The sequence below is a fragment of the Melitaea cinxia genome, chromosome 11 (assembly GCF_905220565.1).
Source record: "Melitaea cinxia chromosome 11, ilMelCinx1.1, whole genome shotgun sequence".
NCBI classification, from domain to species: domain Eukaryota; kingdom Metazoa; phylum Arthropoda; class Insecta; order Lepidoptera; family Nymphalidae; genus Melitaea; species Melitaea cinxia.
This window is the reverse complement of record NC_059404.1, coordinates 645,010-666,334: the sequence shown is the minus strand read 5'-3', so window position 1 is coordinate 666,334 and position 21,325 is coordinate 645,010. Positions and strand designations below refer to the sequence as shown.

Below are 21,325 nucleotides of genomic sequence, written 5' to 3'. Positions count from 1 at the left end.
TACAGACAAACTTTCGCGTTGATAATATTAGTAGGATAATTTATCTTTATTTTAATTAAAAGTTAAATACCAGAACAATTTTAGCGCACGCGCGATCATTACACAGTTCACATTTTTTCGTCTGGAATATTCAAGGTCGCATGCGTTTATAAAACAAATTTAAAAAAAAATGCTCACTTAAAGGAATATGATAAAATAAACTTTAATGCGTTCCAATGTGGTATTAAATAGCCAGCAGATAACACAGACTGCAAATAATTTTGTTATTACGAGCCGTAAATGAAAACGTTCAGTCGGCCGCGTGCGTGCGTGCGGAGTACTTGTGTCAATTAGAAAAAGTTATATTACGCGGTAAAACGACCATGAATATTATTTCGCTCGTAGTTTGGACGTTAGAAAGCAATTGTTTTATAGTGTACACAGTGTTAATTGTGTTTTTTATTGCCTTTACAATGTTTCATAATAATAGATTAGAAGAAAATCATAATAGAAATAGGACTGCCTCGAAAAAGAATTTAGCGAACATTAACATTGGTAGAGGTTAGTGACATTCATTACTATGTCACAATTTAGCCTGTAATAGCCCACTGCTGGGCATAGGTCTCTGTCTCCATGTAGGAGAACGGTTGGAGCCTAATCCACCACGATGTTCCACTGCGGATTGGCGGATATGTTCTCTACTATGAGTAACGATCACTACCAGGTATTTATGAAAACAGCCGATACCGACACCTCAACATGTTCTCCGAGCCACGGTGTGGAGACCAACAAGATCAGACACCCAAACCGAAAAGAAATATTTGTATAAATGCAAATATATATCCCGAGCGGGAATCGACACGCGAACCGTCCGTGCATCATCACTACACCAGATCGGATTCGCTTCAGCCTGTAATATCCCACTACTGGGCAAAGACCTCTTTCCCCATGTAGGAGAAGGATCAGAGCTTAATCCACTACGCTTCTCCAATGCGGGTTAGCGGATATATTCCCTACTACGAGTAACGATCGCTATCAGGTGTACATGATAACAACCGGGACCTACGGCTTAACGTACTCTCCGAGGCACGGTGGGGAGACCTACAAGGGCTGCAGTAACACCCAGACCATCAACCACCTGTATGGCTAATGCAAATCGGCTTACTATCTATATTTTATTTTATTAAAAATATATAATGATGTCCAAATATAACAATCGTACGCAAAAAATTACTCGAAAAATAAAATAAAATTGTAATTACCACTTGTAAGCATTTTAATAAGTATTACGTCACTAAGGTCATCAACCCGTCTACTTAGCCACATGGATTTTTATGACAAAAAACTGCACCTTTTTGGCAAAAACACCTAAACGAAACATTTCAAGGTTTATACAACAAAAAACTCACCTTTTTAAATCTAAAAATAGTATTTATTTTTAAAAATAAAATAAAATATCTATTCTCGTAAACATTAATTAAATTATTTTACGGTATTTAATGACAAAAATGCAAGCAATAATCGTATATAATTACAAAAATAAAACAGTTATTATTGAATTAAATTTAATCATAAAGAAGAAATGTGTAACAATAAAAATAAAATAATACATATTTTACACAAACGCCCAGACTGAAAATCCTATGGTCGAGGTAGGGCATAGCCAGAAATAGAAGTCTTACTTCAGTCGTGTGGTCTGAAACACATGGTTTTTTTTGTATTTCTGACTGTACGTTTAGTGCTTTAAGATATGTAGTACAAAAAGGATGAGTTGATCAAAATTGTGATCCTCGAAGTCCAATTTAAATTCCTGTGTAGGTTTCTTTATACAGTATGTAGAAGTTGAGTAGCTCTATAAACTATTGCAGTAAAATCATAATAAAGTACTTAGTTTATTTTCTAATAATATTTTGAAAATGAAAAAGGGAACTTAGAACCATAACAATATACATTAAAGGCTAAAGCGGCCTTATCGCTTATGGCGATCTCTTCGTGACAACCTTTATTGATAATAATTGTTTAGGAAAAAGTTCCGATAAGGGTGCAAAAAATAATCGCTTCAGCCTGTAATATCCCACTGCTGGGCCTCGTTCCCGATGTAGGAGAAGGATCAGAGCTTAATCTTTAAAAATAATATAGGTGCATAATTCAAAATTCGAGTGGAGTCGTGAGTAATAGTTAGTGATTCATAATTGATGTTATGTGCATTCATAATAAGCGAATGAAATTCCTTATTCGTTATGAATCTAAATAAAATTCTTATTAAATCATACTCATACAAGCTGCATAAATGCATAACATTAAGAATAATGTTTTTTCCGTTATTTGTAAACACAGGATATGGTTAATGATTGTGCTTGGTATGGTAACAATTGTTTAAAAAAAATAAATAATAATTAAACGTAACTGCTAGGGAGATATTCAAAGTCAACATTGTATGGTTTTTAATGAACTTCAGAAAAGATTCGGATGATTCGTTTTTGATTGAAAGTTGTGCGTTGGGCGGCTCGTTTTGAATTGTTTTATACCATATACCCTTTTCAACCGATCTTTTGTTAAAATACTCTTTCCAGTTGTCTAAACACTTAATTTTAATTTCACACATGAGTCACACTAACTACTTTGAATGGCAACCTGACGAGTTATAAATAGTTATATTATAATTCTAACTGCACAGGAGATACATTTAGGAATAAATAAATATAGAGACATTTATGAGAGCAATAGATGCCATAGCAACACGTTTAATATTGTTGATGTCTGTATGTATGTTTGTAACAACCTCACAAAAATTACAGCAGGAAATTGAATGCGCTGCTTTCATAATTGTAAGTTAATATCTAGTGCGAATTTATTCATGATATAACGTCTAGTTGTATATTAATTATCCTACAATAGTATTAAATGGTTACAAGTCGTATATATAAAATAGGACATAAGATAGCGTTAAATAAATACCACTACCTACAATATTTATAACCAAATTACTTTTTTTTGTTACTTTAGCAATTGAGTTCGACTAATCGAGTGTGTAGAAATTTTTATCCGTAAGTTGATAATATTTTATCACTAGTTCTATTTAAAATAAAAAGATAAAAATAGATAAACGCTTTGGATAGAAACAAAAAGTACAGATAATTGTATCAGTTCGTGTCGTATTTATAATATTGTCACAGTAGGAAATATCCTGCTCAAAATCTGGAGCAGCCCGACTGGGGAAGTACCTCGACCTTACAGAAGATCACAGCTAAATAATAATAATAATAATAATAATAATACTTTTTTATTTGCTAAAAAATAAAACTGCTTTCAAGCAGTGACGTGTTCCTGTGGTCAGTAAGGTAACCAGAGCTCCTTGGGGGGACTGGGGGTAGGGCCAGTGACGCGCTTGCGATGCTTCTGGTGTTGCAAGCGTCTATAGGCTATGGTTTTTCCATGCCATTTTCATCAGTTGAGCCGTACGCTTGTATGGCGACCTGGTTGTTTAAAAATACCTAAAAATATTTAGCTATATCAGTCGGCCGTTCATAATTCAAGCATTAGGTAAGTTGCTTACCTTAGGAACAGACGACCGAGTGTTAAATAAAATCATGGAGAGTTAAACGCCAATCCTTCTTCATTAGAAAGTTATGCCTAGCAGTGGGAAGCTTAAAGACGTTATACATCACAATGTAGTACCAATAGAAAACTCGTTTTACCCATGTTACACTTTTTAACTACCCCGATGTTGTATATAGGATTAGCTGGTTGGCAGGCATGGCGGGTTGTTTTGTTAAATCTATAATCTTACAACTAGGCAGTGGACATGAGACCATTGAAACCATAGACCATATCATCATTTCAGCCTGATACAGTCCACTCCTCGACATAGGTCTTCAAAATTTGGCGCCAAAAGTGCCGTGAACTCATGTGTTTTGTGCATTGTCACCACGCTGGGCAGGCGGGTTGATGTTCGCAGGGCTGGCTTTGTCGCACCGAAGATGCTGTTGCCCGTCTTCGGCCTTATTTCAAAGCCAGTAGCTGGATGGTTATCCCGCTATCGGTCGGCTTTTTAAGTTCCAAGGTAGTAGTGGAACTGTGTTATCCCTTAGTCGCTTCTTACAACACCCACGATAAGAGAGGGGGTGGCTATAATTATTCTTTACTGCCGTAACCACACAGCAATACCATATAAATATAGTAAATATATTTATTTCAGTCTAATATATAAAAGGTGTTTGTTATCGAACTATTTTTTGTGTATATTTAGTAGGTCTGAGAATAGGTTGTCATTTAATACTCCTAGGTGATATGTCCCTATTTATTTGACAGAACAACGTTTGACATATATATAAAAATTAGTCAACTTCTTACTCAAGTGGGTACCGTAGTAGAAGAAATCGTGTCAGACGTTTAAGTAAAGGAGGGTCGCTAATACCTAAAAAAAATACCTATTTTAAAAGTAGAAACATCTGTATTTACACTGAAATGTTACGTTCGTGACGTTGAATATGTCTGGAGACATAGTGACGCATTAGCTACACAATCTGTACTATTTTGGCACTATTTAAAGCTCCTTCGTGGTGGTGTGTATAGTCGTCTATAATACTGACGATTTACGGGTTCGATTCCCGCTCAGGGTGGATATATTTAAAAAAATAATACAACTAATTTGTCATTACAAATGATTTTAAAACAACATGATTTTAAATTGTAATACACTCGTATTCGTGCGAGTTGTTTTAATCTTATTAATAACTAAATATTTCCGCGACTTCGTCCGCGTGGAATTTAACAAAAAGTTATTGTTCGGTTCGCAGAGTTATAAAATCAATAAATTTCTAAAATAAAAGTAGCCTAAGTTACTCCTTATTACATCAGCTAACGGCCTGTGAAAGTCCCGTCAAAATAGGTTCATGTAAACACATGAAGAGATTAGCCGGAACAAACAGACAGACAGACAAAAATTGTAAAAAATGTTATTTTAGCATATGTACATATCCATGTCATATGTACCGTGTATAAATCCATATTCATTTATTAAAAAGCGGCTATTTTAATATTACAATCAGACGCTCCAAATTTATTTATTTTTATAGACTAGCTATGCCCGCGACTTCGTTCGCGTGGAATAGTGACATTGGACAGCATTTTTTGGATATAGCTCTTGGTTTATTTTGGATTATAAACACTATCGTTTTGGTATTTACATGTTCAACGTGATTCTTTAAATTGGCGTAACCTTTTATTTATGAACCGATTGACATGAAACAGACAACTAAACCGGATAAGTTGTTTCTGAGATTAGCGTGCACAAACGTAAAAACAAACAGACAAAAATTCTAACAATCATTGTTTTGGGTGCTATTTGCGTTGATAAAGGTCCCAATAATATTTTTTCTCATATTTTATGATAAAATATTGACAGAATAAAAGGTATTTTAAAATATGTTCTTGCTGACATATTTTATAAGCAATTTGTGATAATGACTTCCTTCATTGTGCACTTATGGAGCAATTCTATCGCCGTCTGTCAAAAATGTTACAATAATTTAAAAACGATTAAAATTATTATAATATAAATACTGAGATTAAATCTATATGTATGTGGTTTTTTTATTGTCATTTATGCTTTGATAAAATCGATAATTGCTGTTGCGGAAACCATGTTCCACCAACCAATTACGATAATTGTGTGTTCTAAAAAAAATTAACTTCAAATATTTGGTTTTTTGCGATAGTCCAAAATTACGAGTCGAATCTCCCTTAAATTCAAATTGGACCATATGACAAGCACCAGCAATTTACTATAAAAAGAATTATCAAAATCGGTGTAATTTCGAAGTACTCGTAATTCCCCAGTTGGGGATTATTACCTCAGTTTTTTTATACCTTGCATATTTTTTTTAATATGCAAGGTATAAAATGATGTTTATACTTTGCCCTATCAAACAGAAACTATTGAATGAATGTAAATTTAATTTGATACAATTTGAGCCCATATCAGAAGCTGTGATAAAGGACACTTTATCTCAAAATTCTGCATTATTCCCATGGGAGTAAGGACGAAAATCAAAATCGCGATAGTAAATTCAAAATGTAGTAATGTTGTAGTCCCAGAGACAGCTATCTAAATATTAAAATAATAAGTTTAATAATTTTGTATTCAGATACGAAAAAAATGTTATTTAATTTGTAATGTGAGTTTATTTTACTCGTTTTATTTACTAGTTACTACAGTTATCACTGCTGTTCCCGTTCTGAGTGATGGCGAAACTTTCATGACTCTGAAGCTCTGGGGTTCGTTATCGGTTGAGGCACGTTCTGATATTTGCACAGATATATATATTTTTGGTCAGTATTATCTTGTATAGCTTATTAGCTATTGTGTCGATATGTAAAGGGGAAATATGGCACAACTAATTGTGATTTGGAAAAAGTACATAAAAGAAAATACTTAGTAAAAACGAGCTTGCAAAACAATTTTGTACATAAAAGAAAATACTTAGTAAAAACGAGCTTGCAAAACAATTTTTATTGTATGAAAACCGGGATGTCTGGCGCGAACCTGGGGAGGCATGTGCCCAGCAGACTGCAATAGGCTGAACTGACTAACTGACTAACTGTATAAAAAAGGAACGTAAAGCTTAGAAGTAAAATACATATTATGTAACATCAACATAGGTTAATGACCAATGAAATTAATCATAATTATGTTCGAGAATCACACAAATAAGCAACCACAGACACAATAAGACAAAGAAAAAAGTATTTGGTTATTCCAATGCAAGACTATGAAATTATTTTCACACGATAAAGCGTAATTCGAATACTTGTAACATTCGAGAACTTTACGAAACAAGCGAAGAATACCTGCATTGCTTTTTATTATCAACAATATTTATATTAAGGTCCGACTTTTTTCCTACCTAAAGAAGACACCTATCCTCAGCAATATATATTATTGAACTTCTTATTATTTAATTTATTATTATTGAATGCTAGCTATGTTTCATTATTAATATTATCTTGACTTGACTTTACTTTTGAATCAAATGAATTTTATTTTTAACAAGTAGGATCTTTACTTTTAATTTTTATGTGAAATAGTTTTAATTATACTTGCTTCATGACATGACATGTGGAATGTTGTGTACCCCGGAATAGGATACATATTAGATAATAATGTAATAGTGAATCATATATAGTGTTTTATATGTGTTCTGTGGATGTACCTATAAAATAAAATAAATAAATAGATAAATAAATAATTATGTAGTGAAATTTAAGTAAATAATAAAAATAGATAAATTATAAATAGATAAATATAAATAATAACTATATATGAAAAAAAACCCTACTAACAGTAACATAGGTTAAGTGTACATTGTAAGTAGAACATAAGTGTACATATATGGTAACTAGGAAATAAGTGTAAATATAGACATAGATAAGAAAAATAATAATGTTCAGAAATCAGAAAGGAATTATGTGTACACTTCTCCATATAGTATTACTATTTATTTTATTTATTTATTTAACAATTTATGTACACTAGGATAGCAAAAGGAAATAGCTCTTATAAATAATACTGGTACAAAGGCACTACTTATCCCATGATGGAATCTCTTCCAGTAGTCCTGCTACAGGAAACTTATAAAACAGTCGCAAAATGAGCGTGTACAATCTTAACATATAGATAATAAAAATATAATATAAATACATAATTATACAATATATAAATGCACACATACATAATAATGTATACACACGTATTTAGTAAGGAAAAAAAACCGTCAGCGTCGGACCACGTCCTAGTTTTACTAGGCAGTCACAGGACTGTTGATCTGTAGTAATAAAGAAAAATCGCCTGTGGTATTATTATAGTGCATGCATGATCAACAAAAGGCACGGGCATTTTGAGCCCGTGGATTAAAATTTTTAAATTAAAAAAAAAACCGTAATGTTTATAGCAGATATAAGTACAATACACAAACCAGAACATCATCACATCATATCATCACATCAGCCTATCGCAGTTCACTACTGGACAGGCCTCCACAAGTTCGAGCCAAAAATGGCGTGATCTCATGTGTTTTGCCAGAAAAAATGATCTCACAAAGGCTTTTATAATACGTTTTCTATACAAATAAATAATAATTGGATTGTCTGTTTGTAATATTAAAATAACCGCTTTTTACTATATGCATGTGAATGTATACACGTTACATATACCAGAGTAACATTTTTTACAATTTTCTTCTGTCTCTCTGTCTATCTGTTTGTTTGTTCCAGCTAATCTTAATTAACTGAGGTAGGGCACAGCAGGAATTTCCTGCTCAAAATATGGAGCAGCCCGACTGGGGAAGTACCTCGACCTTACAGAAGACCACAGCTAAATAATACTGTTTTCAAGCAGTATTGTGTTCCTGTTGGTGAGTAAGGTGACCAGAGCTCCTGGGGGGATTGGGGATTGGGTCGGCAACGCGCTTGCGATGCTTCTGGTGTTGCAGGCGTCTATAAGCTACGGTAATCGCTTGCAATCAGGTGAGCCGTACGCTTGTTTGCCGACCTAGTGACATAAAAAAAAAAAAAATCTCTGAAACGGCTGGACCAATTTTGACGGGAATTTCACTGGCAAATATCTGATGTAGTAAGGAGTAACTTAGGCTACTTAAATATTTCTCATGTACACATTTATATCCAAACTACTTCTGTACATAGATATCTTTTAATACATATTCAAGAGATAGTCGTAGTTAGATAACTTTATTTGATAGATTTCAAAAAGACTTTCGAATAATCGTTTTACAAATTGAAATATGTATCGAATTGAAACAAAGAAAATAACCCTTGACATTCCGGCTTAGATAAATACGACTCACTTGATACAATAAAATTATTGCAAATCGAGGTTACTTATTTACATAAGTGCGCAATCGTATTAAATTCTCTTAAGTTCTGACATTAAATGACGTTATACACATGCTCATGTTAAACATTTTATCTTGCTCGCGGCTTCCTGCGCATAGAAATTTCCTTATAATCTCTGTTTCTGCTGTTCGTCTCTGGAATATGTTACCTGAGTCCATCCGTAAAGCTCCTTCACGTGACTCATTTAAGAGGCAAGTTAAAAGGTTCTTCTTAGCCAAAATTTAACCTAATTTGTTGAACACAATAACCACTATAATTGTGTTTTGATTATTAGTGTCGTCAGCTTATTAAGTATTTTGTATGTATGTATGTGTGTATGTATGTATGTGTGTATATATGTATGTATGTATTAATGTATGTATGTATGTATGAATGTATGTATGTGTGTATGTGTGTATGTGTGTGTGTGTGTGTGTGTGTGTGTGTGTGTGTGCGTGTGTGCGTACGTGCGTGCGTGCGTGCGTGCGTGCGTGCGTGCGTGCGTCTGTGCGTCTGTGTGTCTGTGTGTCTGTGTGTGTGTGTGTGTGTGTGTGTCTGTGTGTCTCTGTGTGTGTGTGTGTGTGTGTGTGTGTGTCTATGTGTGTGTGTGTGTGTATGTATGTATGTATGTATGTATGTATGTATTAGGTGTACAAATAAGTTTTAGGACACTTCGATTTTGTATCATAACAGCTATTCTAAGTTAATTCAAAGGTCCCGCTCACTTATCATAGATGGCGCTTGATATGTAGTATCGAAACGTAAAGGAGTCATAAACATAACCTATAAATTCTGTAAATTAAACACCAAGGAAAAAAGTGTTAGGAAAGCGTGTGAATCGATATGTTCTGTTCTTGGAGACAACATTGTATCTAAAAGTACATGTGAGTATTGGTATAAGCGATTCAAAGAAGGTGATTTCGACGTTAGTGACCGTGAACGCACCGGGTCTCCTGTAAAGGTGGACGATCAGGAACTGCAAGCGTTGCTGGATGAAAACTCTTGTCAGACGGAGAAACAACTTTCGAAACAGCTTGGAGTAACTCAACAAACTGTTTCTTATCGTTTAAAAGCAATGAGTAAGATTCGAAAAGGAACAAAGTGGGTACCACACTTTCTGACTCAAGAAAATAAAAACAGCCGTCTTAACATTTGTGTGAGTCTTTACAACAAGCAACATAGAAAGTCTTTCTTGTAGAAAATTGTGATCGGCGATGAAAAGTGGATTTATTTTGATAATCCGAAACGTAAATATCATTGGATTGACCCCGGCGAGCCGACAACATCCACGCCAAAGCGCAATGTTCATTGTAACAAAGTCATGCTGTGCATATGGTGGGATATGAAAAGCTTACTGTATAATGAACTTCTCAAACCTGGTCAAACAGTTACTGCCGATCGCTATTGTCATCAATTGATACGAGTGAATCAAGAAATTGAGAAGAAACGTCCATTTTCTGGTAAAGGAAAACGTCCAGTAAAACTGCTCCATGACAACGCGCGGCCTCATATGGGTAAACCGGTCAAAGATACGTTACTAGCGCTTGGATGGGAAGCTGTACCACACCTGGCCTATTCACCAGACTTAGCCCCATCCGATTATCATTTATTTCGGAAAATGCAGAACGATTTGTCTGACGTGCGATTCAAAACATTTGAAGAAGTAGAAAAATGGGTCGCTAAATTTCTCATCTCGCAAGACGAAAGTTTCTTTGCGAAAGGCATCCGCGAGTTACCTGAGAGATGGCTGAAGGTCATGCAAGCGCGATGGAGATTACTTCGATAAATAACTGTGTTTTACTTCTTTTTTAATAAATCTTGAATTTTTTGAAAACTGTTCTAAAACTTATTTGTACACCTAATATGTATGTATGTATGTACTCGTATGTATGTATGTACTCGTATGTATGTATGTACTCGTATGTATGTATGTACTCGTATGTATGTATGCACTCGTATGTATGTATGTACTCGTATGTATGTATGTACTCGTATGTATGTATGTACTCGTATGTATGTATGTACTCGTATGTATGTCTGTACTCGTATGTATGTATGTACTCGTATGTATGTATGTACTCGTATGTGTGTATGTACTCGTATGTATGTATGTATGTATGTATGTATGTATGTATGTATGTATGTATGTATGTATGTATGTGTGTGTGTGTGTGTGTGTGTGTGTGTGTGTGTGTGTGTGTGCAAGTTTGTGTCTGTTTATGTATATTTACAGCCGAACTGGCTCCACACGTATCGACTCGTCGTTCCTGTGGGCCTAGCCAGTGAGGTCGAGAGGGTGGCGCAGAGCTTATGCAACTCTGCGTTTTTCTGAAGAGTGTCCTAGGCGACACAGTGTCTGTCTGACACTGTCTAAATCGTCTACAACAGACGGACTAAGGAACCGAAGGACCAATTAATGAATGTTATATATGTACTCGTATATGTATTACGATTCAACCTGTAACATAAAACTGCTAGGCGTAGTCCTCTTTCTCCATATAGGAGAAGGGTCGGAGCTTAATCCACTGCATGCTTGTTATTTTGCAGGTTAGCGGATATATTTCCTATTGTGAGTAACGATTGCTCTTTGTTTATGATAACAACCGGGAGAATAGTTTAACGTACTCTCCGAGCCATAGAGGGTAGACCCACTAGAACAGACATCCAAACCGAAAAGAAATGTTTGTACGAAAAACCCGCAAAACTTTAGTGTTTAGATGCCTACACTGCACACGTACCACTACACTAGACGTCGATATATCTATAGAAAACACAAAATTTTAAGTACTGTGTTAATCAAATAAAATATTAGTTCAAAGAACATCATAGTAATAATAAAAAAGAAATATTGAAAAAGTAATGAAAAAGATACTAAATACTACTAAAGTCAATCACATTTGCAGAACGAGAACATCCAGATGATGATGACGATCCAGATTTCCTCCTACCAGCGATACCTGAAGACACTCCTCACATTCCCTACAAACCTCTCAAGAGGTCGATAGCTGATGTCCTACAAAGATCTCTCGACTATTACGAGCTAATGGCAAAGAGAAGAACTGTTAGAAAATTCAGTACTGAACCGATACCTCAGGAGGTTCTAGATAACATCGTAAAGACAGCAGGTAGATAAGTTTAAATTAACCGTAAATAAACCTGATATACCTCTAAAATCTCTTGTTGCAAAACTAAAAACCTTGTGTCTAAAGTACTGTTTCTATTTGACAGACTTTTTTTATATAGCTTAAAAAGTCTAAATCGCAAAATATCGTAAAACAGCCCACCACTTTTATAAATTCCTTTAATACCTTTTTGTTATCTTACGCAAAAATTAAATTTACATACAAAGAACTTTAATAAAGTTGGATAAATTATTAAACGACCAAGCTTAAACTTTTTTATTAATAACACTCTTTAATGACAGTAGTATTGCCAATTGTAAGCTTATTTGGGGACTCTTATGACCTTGTATTGTACTCTATAACAAAATATAATTGAAAATATGAGTTAGGTACGGCACCATCAGGAGCCCACACAGAACCTTGGACATTCGTAGTCGTCCAGGATCCAAGCACAAAGGAAGCGATCAGAGGCATCGTAGAAGAAGAGGAAGAACAAAATTACGCTCGAAGAATGTCTAGACAATGGGTGACAGACTTAAAACCCTTCGCTACCAACTACAAAAAGCCTTATCTGTCGGACGCACCAGCTCTTATCCTGGTCTTCAGACAGACGTACTCCTGGCGAGCTGATGGAAAAAAGAGGATGCATTATTACAATGAAATCAGCGTTGCTATAGCCGCTGGGTTCCTCTTAGCTGCTATTCAGGTAGATTTAATTGTTTCATTTTAGAATAATATTTTGTTAAAATTATTTGATTGTTCATCAAATTGAACATTGTATATTCCCACATGGTTAAGCAATAACGTCTTCGTCTTTGTTTACTGATTTGTCCTCTTGCCCAAACGTTATGATTTCAGAACTTGATCTTCCCATTAAAATTGACGATGTAACAAAACATTTTAAAAAACCATACCATAAATTTCAAAACTATCTTGTTTAAACAAACAGTTTGTTTTCTAAATCACAATAACATCAAGATTATCTTCCAATTTTGTATCAGTCTTGTGCGTTGTGGCGCCAAATCCCGCATCTTCGGATTTGTTTATTAGATTTTATTTGTTCATTAGTTACTAGCGACCCGCCCCAGCTTCGCATCCAAAACTATCACTGTTCCTCTCCTATATTATGCATGTACTATACATATAAACCTTCCTCTGGAATCAATCTATTTACTAAAGAAAACCGTATCAAAGTCCGTTGCATACTTTTAAAGATCTAAGTATACAGACAGGGGGAACCGACTTTGTTTTATTCATTTATAGAATGAATGAATTAGTTGTGTCAAATAATTAACTTAGGATAGATATATTAGATATATTATTATTTTTATAGATATATTCTTCTATTGGGAAAGCCCAATTGAAGAACTTCGTTAGAAAGCTAAATTTTGTTCTTGTACAATATCAAGCTAATTAATTTAATAAATTGCCTTTTAATTTCCAGTACTGTGGCCTCGTAGCCCTAACCTCTACGCCTCTGAATTGCAACTCTCGCTTGAGAGATCTCTTATCAAGACCAGCTAATGAACGTTTAGAACTACTGCTACCAGTCGGAAGACCCCATGAAGACACCACCGTGCCAGACATTAAGAGAAAGAGCTTAGAAGAAATTTTAATAAACGTCTAAATCGAATTTTTTGTCTAGGCAACTGAATTTTGCTCAATTTATAAATACGTCTAGATTTTTTTTTAATTTTTTTGTTCTCGTTTATGTTTAACCTTTTAATGATTTATGGCAACTTAGTTTTCCTTTCATGGCACGGTATTGGTACATGTTCAGAAACTTCGACCTTACTTGGGATATACGCGGTATTTTTGTAAAAATAAAACAAATGAACGTATTTAAAAAATTTAATAAAATAACCACAAAAACACAAAAAACGCAAACAAAATATATTTAAAAAAAAACAATTTTACAAGAATTTTTATTGTAACCAAATAACCGATCATAATTCACAAAATTTCATCCCGAACTATTACAATTAAACTATAATTTTGAATAGTCGCAAACGGAAAATTCCATAGTCGACTATAATAGAAATAGAGTTAACGACAGCGGCGACGTCTACGTCTTCGGCGACGACAACTCCGTCGACGACGACGTCGGCTGCAGCTGCGTCGGCGACGACGACCGCAGCTACGTCGGCGGCGGCGACGACGACGTCGGCTACGACGCTAAAACATTTAAATAATATAAATTAAATGAGGGTTTTTCTTTTTATTTAAAACGACGGCTACGGCGATGAAAATAATAAACAGTTTTATATTTAACTAGCGACCCATCCCGGCTTCGCACGGGTGCAATGCTGATACTAAATATACTACAGAATGTTTTTATAGTGTGAAGCTAGCTTATGACATGGTTATTAACATAATAACTACAACATATGCGTCGTTAGATTACACGTTGTTACAGAGTGCATTGAAGAAATAAAGGTTCACTGCTCGTTCCCCGTACGTGATAGCGTGATAATATGTAGCCTATATGTTGAGCCGACTTCTTAATAATATTCGTGCCAAATTTGAAGTAAACCCATGCAGTACTTTTTGAGTTTATCCCGGACATACAAACAGACAAATTGACAAAAATTCTAAAAACTATATTTTTAGCTTCGGTATTTATTGTAGATCACACCCCAAGTATTCTTTTTAAAAAATATTCAATGTACAGTTTTGACTTTCCTACCATGACTATTCTTTCGTCTACCTATATATTGTATTACATGTCGATGTAATCCAAGTCTACTTTTTTTTTCTTTTGCGAGCAAAAACAATTATCTTAAAATGAAAAGACCTTAGACTAAAAACTGTCACGCAGTTGGTTAAGAAATTGTTTTTTTTATATATTACTAGGTCGGCAAACAAGCGTACGGCTCACCTGATGGTAAGAGATTACCGTAGCTTATAGACAGCTGCAACACCAAAAGCATTGCAACCGTGTTGCCGACCCAATCCCCAAATCCCCCCAGGAGCTCTGGTCACCTTACTCACCAACAGGAACACTTGAAAGCAGTATTATTTAGCTGTGATCTTCTTAAAGTCGAGGTACTACCCCAGTCGGGCTGGTCCATAATTTGAGCAGGAAATTCCTGCTGTGCCCTACCCTCAGTAAAATTGTAAAGTTTTTTTTTTATTACAATGCTTGCGTTTGACCACTATTTCACCTGATGATTAGTGAAAATGCGGTCTAAGATGGGGCACGCTTACCTAGAAGTAACCTATTCACTCGCGACTTAAAGATCCCCGAATATAATTTTCTGGAAACACAGACGCCGGTAGAGAGTTGCATTCTTTGGTTGTACGGATCAAGAATGTACTAGCGAATCGCTTAGTGCGTATAAGAGGAATGTCAACCATATAAGGGTGGCGTAACGCAGAGCGTCTGGTTGTACGATGATGGAAGGGGGAGGGGGGAATCATTTATATTCATCAATATTTGGTTCAAATGAAGAATTTATTGTTTTATTGTTATTACTAGTTAGTGTTTTCTCTGTAATTATCGAAGCTATAAGCTATAAACGCAGACGAAACCTTAAAACTCACCCGGCAGGAGCGCTTGCGCCGTCGCCGCCGCCGGCGCCCGCACGCGTCCGCCGGCTCGCCCGAGCGCGAGCGGGACAGCGAGCGCGGCTTGTGGGCGACCTTCTCGCCGCGCCTGCTCAAATTGGGCATAGGCCATGTAGCATTACATGCATTACAGCCTATACAGTCCACTGCTGGACATAGACCTCCACAAGTTTACACCAAAAATAACGTCAACTCATGTGTTTTTCCCATAGTCACCACGCTGGGCAGGCGGGTTGGTGACCGCAGTACTGGCTTTGTCGCACCGAAGACGCTGCTGCCCGTCTTCGGCCTGTGTATTTCAAAGCCAGCAGTTGGATGGTTATCCCGCCACCGGTCGGCTTTTTAAGTTCCAAGGTTGTAGCGGAACTGTTTTATCCCTTAGTCTATGTAGGAGTCCATGTAGGCCATGTAGAAGGAACAACCGCTCTGGTGCAGTGGTGCGAGTATTCGCCTAAAACACCGACCGTTTTCGAGTTCGATTCCCACTCGGGATTGATATTTGTATTTGTACAAATATTTCTTTCGGATTTGGATTTCTGTCCTTGTAGGAGTTGTAGGTCTCTGCACCGTGCCTCGGAGAACACGTTAAGCCATCGGTCCCGGTTATCATAAATACCTGATAGCGATCGTTACTCATATATATATATAGAAGGGAACATATTCGCCGACACGCAATGGATAAGCTCCAACCCTTGTCCTACATGGAAAAAGAGGCCTATGCCCAGTAATATCCCACACATTACGGGCTGTATCGAATATAATATGAAAATTCCTAAAAATTTGTGTACTTCTTGTGCTCAGAGCGCCATAACTGCATAAGTATGACAGTCAATTTTTTTCATCAAACACACAAACTTCGAGACTTAGGTACGCATAAAATTGAAATGTTAACTTTTTTACACACTACATACTATTTTCTTACTTAAGTGCTATTTTTAACTGCAAACATAAATTAAATGGCCGAAAATGAAGTGAAACTTTTAATGAAACTTATTACATAAATAGATATTTTAATAGATAAATGTCAAATAAACAACCTCTTAAATCACCTAAAAAAATCGTTAAAAGAGAATTTACTTACCTTTTATTTACCCTATCGTCTGGATTAGCATGTTGCCTGAAATTATAATAATTAATAATTTAACTTATCACTTTAATAATAAATTCTCATTATTATACGTAACTATCAATGAGTAAGAATCATGTTGATGGAGATTTAGACAACGACTGGATATTTAATTCTTAAAAGAATTTTCACCTCCAGTTATATTCAAATGCATGTATGTATCTATTCTACTGCAGATTTTCGAGAGTTTCCCTCGATTTCTCTGGGATCCCATCATCAGATCCTGGTTTCCTTATGATGGTACCAAACTAGGGATATCTCCTTTCCAACAAAAAAAGAATTATCAAAATCGGTACATAAACGACGGAGCTGTCCCCGAACATACATACACCACAAATACACCATAAAAATCACCAAATTAAAAAGTCCAAGACGGCAATTATCAATTGTCAAATTACAAAGTACAAGAATGTAATCATCAAAAGCGGTCATCCAATTAAATTATTTCCCAGACGCTTCTATTGAGCTGTGAGACCAATTTAATATTTCATTCAAACCAAGTCAAATTTAATGTAAATTACTTCAACATAATTTCAAGTTTGTATATATTTCAAAAAATATAGTTATAGGTATAAAAGATTCTTTTCCCAACCGTTACCTTGACTGAAATTATGGAAAATGGTATTAGTTTTACAAAGATTATCCTCTAATACAATTATACAAGTGATTATAAATATCAGTTTACAAATACGGGCAAAAGAGGCAAAATGGACATATTATTTTCTACTTAGTATAAAATTTGAGCATATTTTTTTACAGTTTATTTAAAAAACTTCTTTAAACACGCTTAACATGGTGAGTAAGCGTGAATGAGCTGGTGAATGCGTGACAGGAGCGTTACGAAAAGTGTGATCTGGTGAGGTGAACGGAGTTGAAAGGGTGAAATAAAAAGAGAGAGTTACGTTTCGAATATTACTGTAGGAGCTAAAGAAATTTTACTTCAGTCGTGTGGTCTAAAGCACGCTTTTTTTCATTCTAAACGTGAATACATACAAGCTGTCCGCCGACTTGTCCTTCGGCTCCGGATTCTTCTTCCTCGTGGCCGAGCTGTTGTTATGCCGGTACTCCGTGTGGCGGCGAGCGGCTGCGGCCCGACGACGCCTGCCATTTTATTACACCAATGTTGCAAGAATTCATTTTGCGTTTAAAATTTTAATGTCTATTGCTGTTTTGATCCTTTCAAAACAGTATTTTGGAGCGTTTTCAGTTATAAAAATAAAATAAATAATTTCGATTAACCAGTCTTTGGGATTAGTGGCTTACAATAGTGCCAAAGTAGCAAAAATTATTTCGCCAATATCACGAAGAATGCGAAAAGACATGAAGAAGATTACTCGGCGCGGTCAAAATTACAAAACTGAATTGAATTTTAAAGATCGTAGAAATAGCAGGGATCTTACAGTTCACCTTTATTTCTATTATTTCATTATCCATTGTATAATATTAATCAGAATTTGTAAATAATAGCCGATAGGACTATTATATTGTTTGATTTTGTAATCTAGAATCAATCAAAATATTTATTTTCCGTTTAAAATCTTATTCATAATCTTAATATATATAAATCTCGTGTCACAATGTTTGTCCGCGATGAACTCTTAAACTACTTAACCGATTTTAATCAAATTTGCACACCGTGTGCAGTTTGATCCAATTTGAAAGATAGGGTATATTTTGTTTTGATATATGTAATTATTATATTTAAGAAAAAAAAATAAGGCGATACGAAGTTTTCCAGGTCAGCTAGTAAGGCTATAGGTAACGGACTAATACATTTAAATGTAAAACTGTGTGAATTGTAAATATTAAAAAAGGTACAAACTTCTGCTTAAAATCCACGTAAGTCTTGAGCCTAGCGGTGTAGCGCGGCGCGTCGGTCTCGCTCCGCTTGCGCATGAACACCACCAGGTCGTCGTTCAGCTTCTTCTTCTCCTCGTCCGACTCCATGCCGCTGCAGCCGTTCACCATTACCTTAAGATGAGCTTACGTTAAATATCTATAGATTATTTTGTGGGGGTAGCCCGATTGGGGAAGCACCTCAACCTTACGTAAGGCCTTAGCTCAATAAATAACACAACTTTCGTATAGTGTCATGTTCCTGTGGTGAGTGAGGTAGCCAGATCTCTTGGGGAGGTCAAGGTGTCACTGCGTCCGCTTAATTAATCGCGTTTTAATTTTTGTTTGTGATAAAAAAGGAACTGCTATGTGAAAGAAAAAAAATGTATATATCTAATCGATAAGATCGAAAAATACGGAAACAATTAGAACAAAAGTACGTAACTTAAGCTAAAAAGCATCACGCTCCGTATCACGTGAACGGATCAAAAGAAAGTCAAGAGCTTTTAAAATGTTAAGCTACTTATAATCTAAACTACAAATATTAAGTCGTAGCGAAGCCAATTTTGTGGACTAAATTATTACAAATTTTTAATAAAGCATTAACAATAATTGATGCGATTGAAGCATGTGTGTCTGCGCTTTTATCATTTTTTAGAACCTAGACATTGTCACAGGCTTAAAATATGGTGATAGATTATGAAAAACAAGGTAAGTTAGCGTTGGACTACGTCCTAGTTTTTGTAGTCAATCTTAGGGCTGCTGATCTGCAGTGCCATTGCAAAAAGCAAGCGGGTAGGTAAAATTGCACAATGAACAAAAAACCAAAAGGGCAACTAAGATCCGGATGCTTTGTGAATCAAAATAAAAAAAATACCAAAGAGTTCGCCCTGTAATCTCAAGGAGAAAAGTGTAGAATTAAAAATAGTGTTTCACATAGTCACTACTACTCAAAATCGCAAAGGTAATCGTAAACCTGAAAAACTTAGCGTTTGAGCTAGGGCAAGGCAGGAAATATCCTCCTGAAATCTGAAGCATCCCGAGTGGGGAAGTACCTTGACCTTACAGAAGACCACAGCTAAATAATACTACTTTCAAGCAGTGATGTGTTCCTGTGGTGATTAAGGTGCCCAGAGCACTTGGGTGTTAGGGGTAGGGTCGGCAACGCGCTTGCGATGCTTCTGATGTTGCAGGCGTCTGTAGGCTACGGTAATCGCCTACTATTAGGTGCACCGTAAGCTTATTTGTCTACCTAGTTGCATATTTTAAAAAATAGAGTTTAAAATCACATGAGGCTTATAGTTTAAGATAATATGATTAACAGGGCAAACTATAGTTATATTAAAAAACTAACAATACTGGAAATATACTAGTCTACATAAAACTGTGCAAACTATATTTAAAGTTTATATAAAAGTCACGCCTGTAAGTGCTGTTCAATATTTCTTCTAATCTGTTTTACACTAACGAAACAAAATATAAATGAAAATAATTTTATTACCTTCTAAAGCATCTTAGAATAGTCTTTTCACAAAGTAATTATCAATTAACGAATAACAGTGAATGTGAAGATAACCATTAATTTGGAATTAAGGTTCTGCCAAGAAGAACCGGATAAAATCATTATTTAGACTTTTAATTAAACTTTAATACGTAATAATAGAAAACATAAATAAACACTTACGATTTTTTATTATCAGGGCGCCAGTACATTGTTATATTTCTGTAAAAATTTTGAAAAATAAATTACAAAATCACAACCAAACACATGATATAATCGAAAATTCTTTGTTTCATTTTTTGAAGTGATATATTCTTTTTGTTCTTTATAATACTTTTTTTTTTCAGTATAAAATATTTATGACAGCCAGTATTTGTACGACTGAAATATAACAAAAAGGTTTTACAATAATTGTAATAATTATGTTCAAGTACGAGTTATATAAATATCATTATATTATTAAATAATAATTATATATTTAATACCTGCTTAAACAAAATCAAAATTTAAATTTGATATTGATGTGATTTTTTGAAAATAATTGAATCTGTGTGAACATTTTGATTAAGAAAAAAAATACAGTCTGAAATAATATAAGCCTTGACGGTAACTTAAGAAATTGTCTTTTAAACGCGTACAGAGTGGTAACATAAAACGTTCATTTATTACCATTAAAATATAGGTTAATGGGATCTCAGACCCAAGCATTAAGAAAGTAGGTATTAATAATACGATTCCATTTATACTAACCCGACCTTTTCATGGTATGAATAAGGATTAATATTCCATGTCAAGAAGTAGCGTAAGTTGAGTTAAAAATACGCCCTCGGAAACATTCGTGAGCTTCCGCACCAGTACGCGGCCGCCCGCCCTCCGAGATGCGTACGCGCTTGGGCGGAAAGAACCGGCATTCATTAAAACAACAATACTGTCTCAATATTAAACAATCTATTTGCAAGTATTAAGTATCATTTCATTAAAATAGTATAATTTTGTGCTGTCTATTTTGTTTCGATTAACACGATTTAGTTATTTGTGTAATGCAAGTGTCCGAGCGTGCCTAGGAATGTATTAGTGCCTATTATCGAGTGAACGTGCGAAAATTTCAAATAACAATTTCATGCCAAGCATACATTTGTAACAGAAGTGATACAAAAATAATAGGAATTAAGACGTTTCTGCGTCCACAAAACGAACAAAATATGCATTCCGTTATGAGCCCTTTCATCTCAGATACGACTGAGACACGTGTGTTTATTTTCATTTTAAAATAGAGACCAGTCACCATCCGCAATTCTTACG

At 35.1% G+C, this 21,325-nt stretch overlaps 1 protein-coding gene across 1 annotated transcript; it reads left to right on the top strand.

Moving 5' to 3' along the window:
* Positions 1–293: 293 nt before the first annotated feature.
* LOC123657678 (iodotyrosine deiodinase 1) lies at positions 294–13,692 on the top strand. Its single transcript, XM_045593202.1, has 4 exons — positions 294–540; positions 11,775–11,996; positions 12,383–12,699; positions 13,438–13,692. Exons 1-4 carry the CDS (start codon positions 363–365, stop codon positions 13,618–13,620), a joined length of 900 nt encoding a protein of 299 aa, XP_045449158.1. The 5' UTR covers positions 294–362; the 3' UTR covers positions 13,621–13,692.
* The last annotated feature ends 7,633 nt before the right edge of the window (positions 13,693–21,325 follow it).

What these genes read in the sequence shown, in the direction of transcription:
- LOC123657678 (XM_045593202.1), top strand. Translation starts at nt 363, where the DNA reads ATGAATATTATTTCGCTCGTAGTTTGGACGTTAGAAAGCAATTGTTTT. An exon ending in GAACATTAACATTGGTAGAG is followed by an intron (nt 541 to 11,774) that starts GTTAGTGACATT and finishes TCACATTTGCAG; the next exon opens with AACGAGAACATCCAGATGAT. An exon ending in TCCTCTTAGCTGCTATTCAG is followed by an intron (nt 12,700 to 13,437) that starts GTAGATTTAATT and finishes TTTAATTTCCAG; the next exon opens with TACTGTGGCCTCGTAGCCCT.